This window comes from Camelina sativa, chromosome 5, assembly GCF_000633955.1.
Source record: "Camelina sativa cultivar DH55 chromosome 5, Cs, whole genome shotgun sequence".
NCBI classification, from domain to species: domain Eukaryota; kingdom Viridiplantae; phylum Streptophyta; class Magnoliopsida; order Brassicales; family Brassicaceae; genus Camelina; species Camelina sativa.
In genome coordinates, this window is record NC_025689.1 from 20693088 (window position 1) to 20701913 (window position 8826).

At 34.1% G+C, this 8826-nt stretch overlaps 2 protein-coding genes and 1 long non-coding RNA gene across 4 annotated transcripts; all 3 read right to left on the minus strand.

Moving 5' to 3' along the window:
• On the minus strand, positions 251-818 carry LOC104789444. Its single transcript, XM_010515139.1, has 2 exons — positions 716-818; positions 251-465 (listed from the first exon to the last, which is right to left on the minus strand). Exons 1-2 carry the CDS (start codon positions 816-818, stop codon positions 251-253), a joined length of 318 nt encoding a protein of 105 aa, XP_010513441.1.
• LOC104787291 lies at positions 2695-4269 on the minus strand. Of its 2 annotated transcripts, XR_767833.2 has the most exons (3): positions 3313-4269; positions 3005-3162; positions 2695-2902 (listed from the first exon to the last, which is right to left on the minus strand). It is a non-coding gene; the product is annotated as an uncharacterized LOC104787291 (long non-coding RNA). The 2 variants fall into 2 exon arrangements; XR_767832.2 differs by having other exon boundaries at positions 2695-3162.
• LOC104787293 (probable eukaryotic translation initiation factor 5-1) lies at positions 5668-8186 on the minus strand. The gene is made up of 2 exons (XM_010512830.2): positions 8031-8186; positions 5668-7599 (listed from the first exon to the last, which is right to left on the minus strand). Exon 2 carries the CDS (start codon positions 7302-7304, stop codon positions 5985-5987), a length of 1320 nt encoding a protein of 439 aa, XP_010511132.1. The 5' UTR covers positions 7305-7599; positions 8031-8186; the 3' UTR covers positions 5668-5984.

The window sequence follows — 8826 nt, forward strand, 5'->3', positions numbered from 1 at the left end:
AATAACCTCTTGATTTACTCTAATGATAAGATTATCACATATATGTATCTCTTGGGATTACACTTATTATATATATAACCAATTTTTGCTACACATGAGAACATGAGTTTTATTTGACATGACTCATGATCATAGTGATGGTTAGATAATCAGAGTCGGCTCTGAGCACAAGTGATGGAAGTTTATGTTTGCGACCTTGAATTTCTTATGTATGTAATAGGCCATTTTTTGGCAATGATGTTTATATAGTTTAGTAGTAAAGGACATCACATGTTATAGGAAGGTAATCAAGGAGTTTGAATCTCTTAACCGTGATATGCCTTAACCGCCTTTCAATTCTCCAAGACTGGCTAGGTTTACAACTTGTACGACATGAAGAAGTTCGCCTTGAAACACTGCCTGCTGCACCAATTTTGATCTCGTTGAAGACCTTTTGGTCCCAAACTTCTTTTCCCATTTTTTTTCCTATAAAGTTACCAACTATTAGCTAATCAATTTTGAAAAGAAAAAAAAAATCTAGAACCATAACCTGAAAGAAATATAAAATAAAATGATTCATTTTTCTTTTCCCATTTACGAGCAAAATCATAAATTCAAACTAAATCAACGTATGAACAATATTGAAGTTTTTATAAAATAATTTGAACGAAAACCAAACCCAAATCGTATCGACCATACCTAAAATTGTTTGCAACAAAAGAAAGAAAACACATACTAGGACTTGGAGATTCATATTGTACCCGGGCTAGTGTCGGGTTAGATAATCTAGAGTACAAAAGAAAACTCAAAATTAGTATACAAACCGTGAGTTTGTACATATTTTTGGTTGATTTAAACTTATAAATTTTAAGATGCAATTCGTGCATATATAAATGAATCCACGTTACGTGTTCATATTTCTGTTTTGGTCAAACACATGTTCGTTTCTTCCGCCCCCTTCCCCCACAAATATTATAGAATAACTAAACTTAAGCAGAGCCGTGCAGCAGTAATAAGAAAAGAAACAACCGCTTGTGGCATCCAATTTTGAAAAAAAAATATAAGCATATAATTTAATAAAGTCATATAGTTTATCCTTAATAAAAATATATAACTATGGAAATATGGATTCATAAATTTTTCTTACAAGTTACAACGTTATAAACAAACTATGGATTTCTACAATCTAATTTTAAACATAGACTTATTATATTAATTAATTAAAAAGAACTAGTTATATGACATACTCTCACTTAGTTAAACAATTAGGATTACAAATTCATTTTTGATAGCTTTCTATTTCGTCGTTAAGGCTTTCTCATCTTTTGATTCTATGGTAACATAGTGACAAATTTTCTTTCAACTTCTTTTTACCAAATTAAAACTAGTTTTTATTTGCTATCTCTATTTATTCTACTTTTTTTTTATATGACTGAAGTTATCAAATTATATTATGTTAATGTTTAAGAACTAATATTTCGTTTCAGTTTCTCTTTATTTTTATTTTTTTGTTATATCACAATGTGGTTAATTTTACAAACGTTTTTATTTTGTATAATTTAAACGGAGGTATTTTATTTTTGTTCGCTTTTTATAACAATTGACCTTTGCACGGCTCTGAACTTAAGTTGGACAATTCAGAAGACTTCTTACATTTTTAAAGTCGAATACATTTATTTTATCACATATACATGTTAACAAAAACTTGTTGACACTGAAAATATATGAAGTCTTCTGAATTGGTCCAACTTAATTTTTAGTTAATTTATTTTGTGGAGCTTGTAAGGTTAGGGTAAGCTTAATTTAAAGGCAAAAGCTTGTATAACATACCAAACAAATTTGAAAACTCGGTTTGAACTAGGAATCATATACATAAAAGTAGAGTTCCGATCTCTCCTTATTGGCTGTTGGATATTTAATAGGTTTTGAAATTTAATGCCTCCCTTAAATTGCTTAACGAATCATACTCAATCGTAACTCACCAGTCTCTCTTAAATTGGTAAACGGAATTTAATGTCTCTCTTATATTGCCTTATCACTTCCCATATATACGAAATAGTCTCTCTTAAATTGGTAAACGGAATTTAATGTCCCTCTTATATTGCCTTATCACTTCCCATATATACGAAATTTGGCTGATTGGTATTTTATACGTTTTGAAATTTAATGTCCCTCTTATATTGCTCCACATTTATTCCCATACAAACGACTTAAATTGCTAAACGAAATTTAGGCAATCGTAACTCATCATTACCCATATAAACGAAATTGATTGATATTTAATAGGTTTTGAAATTTAATGTCCCTCTTATATTGCTCCACATTTAATCCCATACAAACGAAATGTAACTCATCACTTCCCATATATACGAAATTAAGACTACGTTATAAAATCGTAACTCATCACTTTCCATATCTACAAAATTAAGACAAAATCCTATATCCAAAAAACAAGTCAAACACCTATATTCAAAAAAAAATCTCCTCCACGATCCTCTTAATTACACCACGTCTTCCTCTTAATTGTCTCCCTTAAAATCCAAACTCGGCTCATTCTATATATAAACCAAATTACCATATTCGATTCTAACCACCATTACCAATTACCAATTATGAGTATAATTCCATTGAAGGACTTACAGCCAGGACGTGATCCTCAAATGGTGTGTGGCCGGGTTCTACGCAAATGGCAAGCTAAAGCTTTCCATCAAAATGGCAAAATAATCAGCCTATATTTCCTCCTACTTGATGAACAGGTATACAACTTCCATATGTTTATATACATCTTTTCAGCTTCTTTATTTTAATTAGTAACAAAGATATATATAATGCAGTCTACCTTAATACATTGCATGTGGAAAGTGTGGGTTAAAGCTTCTGGAATCAGGATCTTCCCTAATTTGCAAACGTTGTTCTGGTGAGCCTATTGGCGTGGTCAAGTATCGGGTTACATTGTTCTTTGCAATGTAAAACTTGAAATACAGTTCTAAAACTTGAAAGAGAGAAAAAAGAAGCGTGATCTTACCCAGCTCACTACGCATTGTGGTCTGAGCAAGCTGTACAACAGCATATAGAGGACTCTCACCGCCAAAGATTCCAGCGAGAAGCATACAGGTACTGTAATGTGCCTCGCCGTGGGTGTCAGGTAACCAAGTATGTAGAAGTTAATTTAGGATCCACAATCTGCCAAAAAAATCCAAAATCGATAAGAAGAAAAACTAGAAAACCTTAAAAATTCTGCAACATATGTGATCACTAACATTACTCGAAATCATTTTAATACAAACCAAAACATATGTGATCACTAACATTAGAAAAAATAAAAAAACAAACCTGTTTAACGGAAACAGGGAATGTGATTTTTCCTCCGCCAATTGCATCTCTTACTAATTTCCTCTAAATTTTCTCCATGGCTCTTCACACATTCTTCAATCTCCCTCAAATTCCTCTTTGATTCTTCGAATTTCCCTGAAATTTCAATACCTTGAAACCCTAATTTTTTGAATTATTGACTACAGTTCGATCCCGAAGATGAGCAATCAAAGCAGTTCCGGCTGGGGTTTGACTTCGTCTGTGACTTCAACTTCGACTTCGACTCAGTTTTGGATTGGTTAGGCTAATACAGTTCAGTCGGAGTCTGCTCCTTACTTGCCGCTGCCGTCATTACCTATATTTTGCGGTGCCGTTTAGCTTGTGGAGTTCTTATCAAGGAGATAACAGAAATAGAGGTCAGAAATAGGGATTAGGGTAATTAAGGTGAAGAATCAAATCAGAGGAAGGAAGGAGAAGAGAGAGTGACGAAGAAGAAGAGACAGATTCGATGATAATTCGAACAAACTAGAGAACTAGATTAAACAGAGCAGTCTAATTTTAATTGGGCTTCAAAAATACATAAAAGGCCCAATCACTCGATTAAGCCCAATTTGGTGAAAAGATAAGTCGACGGCTCTTCTCCTTCGATACGACTCCGGTGAGAAGTGATGCGACCAGGTTCCGTCTGCTTAAGCTCCTCATTTCTGATTCTTTAAAGCATTCTTAACAACATGTCGACGACATTGTTAAGAGCAATTCAGCTAAACCAGTTCTCACTTCTTGGAACTGCCTTGATTAGGAGTAACAACGTCTCCGTGAGGTGTTGTGGAAGACAAACAGCAACGACCCATGAAGCTAAACAGACTTCTCCGTCGAGGGTTGCACCCAAAAAACATAAAAGCAACAAGCTTGATGAGATTCTGAGAGACTACGAAGCTGTAATTGGGATAGAGACTCATGTAATTGGAAGCTGTAAATATTTCTATTTTACTTATACAGATTAAATATATATATATATATATATATATTTTTAACAAAATGTCAATATTAATTATTGTATTCGATTTAGTATTTCTATTTTACTTATACAGATTGAATATATATTTAAAATAAAATTAATGCCAATATTAATTATTGGATTCGAATGGTCTATCATCATTTTCAAAACAAAGTAATTTATTGGATTTAATAAGTTATAAAGTATTGATTTACAGTGGTTTAATTGGATTGTTATAGCATTTTACATATTATTATGTCAAATATTGGCAAATCAGGTGGGAAAAACCCAACACCATGTTTTATTATATGATTAGATAGAGAAGGAAAATAAAGAACTCCCATACGTAATTTAAAACATTCATGAAAACATAAACCAAAGGATTATTACTCCATTATACCCCGTGCCCAATATGCTTCTTTATATGTCCCATAAACAATACCTTCATAAGTTCGCAAATCTTCACCACATGTGTCCTCTAACTATATTTAGAAGGATTCTCAAATAAAACAATTTCCCCATGTGTCGAAGAACAACCTCTAACCTTCCTACTTGGGAACCTCTTTTCCTTGCCTGAAACCTTTTCTCTTTTTTATTCCAAGTAAAATAACTTGGAATCTCAGCATACATGAGTGTCCTACTCAAAGAACTCGACCTATTCAAATTCATCCATGCCAAGTAATATTTTGTATTTGAAATATTATGTCTACGTGTTGAGTTAATAATAATAAAAAACAATATGTCAGTTCAAAATTGGAGGACAACTCTTGAAATACCTTTCTAAAATCCCAAGACAAATATAATAATTAAATAATAATTAATTCACTTTAAAAAATATTAAAACCCGATTAACGCAAATATAACTTCAATCTAATAATTCAACATTAATTCTTCCCGCATAATTATGTTTTTCCATAAAAAAAAGGTTATATTAAAATATTATATAATAGTGTAGTCAGTTAAACTTATAGTCACATTTATATAATATATATAAATATGAAATTATATTACTTAAATTTTACCTTCATACTTCGCTCCATCATTCCGTTATCTCAAAACTATATATTACATAATCAGACGAAATTACATTACACCACAACCCGTGACCAGCACCTAGTGGACTAAATACGTAAGATCCCACTTGGACAATAAATGGACGTGTCTACCCAAATTAACTATCTTTTTTTGGTTACAAGAGTTGAATCACTTGATAATGATCAACTTTTCTTGAATAAAGAGATTGAATCAAGTAGCAGAAACAAATTTGGTTTCACATGTATTGTGATTCAAGTCTTGCACATGTAAATCCAAATGATAGCAATCAGTTGAGAAATATATCTAGAGTTTTGGCTTCAATCAGAGATCGCAATCGGAAACAATAGAAATAAGATTCCATAATTGATCGAAATGGAATAATAGAACATAAGTAGCAACGTCCTAAGAAAATCGTCAGAACAAACCATACAACATAGTAAAAATCAAGACAAATACGGAGTGACCAATGACCAGTGAGTGTTCCTTAACATGTAGAAGAAAACCTTGGCCGCTGTCCTCTTACCTTATTCAAGACTCACACTGTGAACCAGACACAGACACAGACACAGACACAGACACAGACACAGACACAGACACAGACACAGACACAGACACAGACACAGACACAGTTTAAAAAACCACCGAGTAAAGAAACACATCATCACTCTTCCTCGGACTCAGACTCAGCGTTCTGGAGCCACTCAATGAACGGAGTAACATTCTTCAACACTGGGGAGCCTTTAATTCCTTTATTGTACCATTCAACAATCACATCCTCTTCCAAAAGGTCTTCATCATAAAGCCCTTTAATAACAAGAGCAACTTCTTTGGCAGCCTCTGCGCTCGCCTTCATGCAGAAAGATTCTATTCCATTAAGCAAAACCATCTGCTGAGGAGCTCCTGCATCTTCTTGTATCATCATCAAGGCCACGAGATATTTCTTCTTCTTGATCACTTCTTTAGCAAATCCCTTGCCTGCGCCTCCAAAGAGGGCAGAGAATAAGGCGTCCATCTTCTCCTGAGGGGTTGCGGAGTTTGAAGCTAGGGCTGTTTTGAGTTGTGTAGGAGATGAACCACTGCTCAGAAGCTCTTTTATCTCACTCACAAGCTTTTCATGAGCATTATCAGGAATCTTGCTATTGCCATTCTCATGCAGCACTTCTGGTGCCTTCTTCACCTCAACTGCTGGCTTTTTTTCTTCAATTGTGGACAGCATCACCATATCAGCTGTTACAGCGCTGAGCTGTTCTTTCATTCGTTTCTCAGCAGCCTCCCTGGAAGTATATGTTTGCCACTGGACATCATCATCATCTTCTTCACTGTCTGCTTGCTCATTCTCATCAGACTGGCTTCGAGGTGGGGAATGATCTTTCTTCTTCAAAACTTTGTCTTTCGAAGTACCTGTGGTTGCTGCTTTCTTCTTACTAGCAGCCTCCTTCTTGATTTTCCTCAGCTCCTCATCAGCTGCTTCACCTTCTTTCAGCCTTTCTTTCTCAGCTCTCCTCATTGACTTCTTATCCTTAGACGACTTCTTTTGCTCTGGAGGATTCTTAAGAATGAAGGACGTGAGCTTGTCCCTCATATCGACATCCGAGATAAACCCGCAAGCCGCACATTTCAGCTGGAGCATCTGCGTCTTTGTGATGAGTATCTCAGTTTCAGGATTCCCACATCCGTAACACTGAACATATTTTTTGATGAAGTTCTCCAGAAGTCCCGCAAGCTTGGAAGTGTCATGGGCCCCATTGACCAGAGAGGTTCCAGTCTTCTCATCAAATTTGGACTGCGCACCAAGCTCACAACCAAAGTACTTAGTGGTATAAGCAGGAGGTCTCCCCAAGGCCTTAGCAATGTCAACCATATTGACCACATTAGTCTTGATACCGTTGCCCCTGCCTTCAATCTTGGTCATCATCCTCGGCATCTTGTACCGGTAGAAGGCATCATCGCGGTTGGAAGCACCAATGTTTTGCAAAGCCATCTTGATTTGACAAACAACACGTAAAACCGACGAGGAATGTCAGAAGAGACAGTGATAATCACTCGGTTGCACAAACTGAAAACCGGAACAGCTTGTGTTATTCTTGACAGGCTCAAAAGATCCAAGACGCAAACCACAGACTTTACGAGTCGACTTTTTCCTAGATATAGGACAGTACTCCCCTAAAAGCCGGATAGATGATTGAAAGAGAGAAGCCTGTTCAGACATAAAAGATTCTTCACACTCCACTTTTGACAAACTGATGATCCCAGCAGCTTAAACTGCCCAAACTTCCCTGAAAATATCATAAACACAACAAAGAGGTGAGTGAGCCACACATATACACAGAATCCATTAAAGAGCCCAAATTTCAAAGTTATTGATTCATTCTCCTCTTAAACGAAAACAAAGACTTGACCTTTTCCAATTCAATCAAAATACTTAGATTCACCAATTCAACATGAATAACCCTAAATCTTGAAAAAATATCAAGAACCCATGACAGGAAACAAAGGAAAGTTCCAAGATTTACTAATATGAAAACCTAATCTAGCATCAACGAATCAGATTCAAAACCATCTCTTTCCGAATAAAAAAAAAACAAATCAGATCAGAGGAACAGATGCACGGCAATCAATATTCACCTATTGGAAAAAGAAGAGAGATAAAAGGGAGAATCTTGAAGATGGAAAAAAAAAAGAAAAAAAAAAAAGGAAGAATCTTGACCTTGTAAGATGACGAAACGGAGGATGATCTCTGAAGAGGTTGAGAGAGCTTGAAGAAAGAAACGTGTTTGTTGCGCCGATGAGATTGAATAATGAGAGAACCAACGAAGCAAAGAGATGCTTTTGTTGTAATATATATATATGTATATATATATATATATTTATTTATATAGAAAGGGTAAGGGAGGCTGAGAGACAAGTAGACGCGTGAGTTTGTGGTAAGTTTGTGGTTCATCCTTTTAGGGCAAACTCATCGTTTCGGATCCAATAATTTATTTATTTATTATTTGTTATGAATATCCCCTCTTTAATAAAAGGAAAGTACACAACTTCAACTTGGTAGACCATATAATATTAATGTAGGTTATAACTAAGATTAATTATTTGATAAGTTATATGGATTAATTATTTGATAGATTATATAGATTTAGGATTATAATCCTCTTAAAAAGATATTCCAAAGAATAAAATAAAATCTCAAATAATAATGAACTAACTATATATAGACAAAAAAAATTTCAGAATGTAATAGAAATTAATCACTCCTCCGTACATTACAAATCATTTCCGATTATACTAAAAAAAAAAGTCTTACCTAACTTTATCAAAAAATTATAACTGGGTAACAGGTAAAAATTTGAATATTTAAATTCATTTCATATATTTTTTTGTTGAATTGTATAGTTTTATATACTATAATAAACTTTTTAAATAATTTAATTTGGAATCTTTAAAAATAGTTTAATTTGATATTTTTAAGAATATCATAAATATATGATAGATCAAAAAGTTAAAAA

Coding starts and splice junctions, on each gene's coding strand:
- LOC104789444 (XM_010515139.1), bottom strand. CDS start 818: ATGTACAAACTCACGGTTTGTATACTAATTTTGAGTTTTCTTTTGTAC. Junction 466..715: donor ATATGAATCTCCAAGTCCTA/GTATGTGTTTTC, acceptor GTAACTTTATAG/GAAAAAAAATGGGAAAAGAA.
- LOC104787293 (XM_010512830.2), bottom strand. CDS start 7,304: ATGGCTTTGCAAAACATTGGTGCTTCCAACCGCGATGATGCCTTCTAC.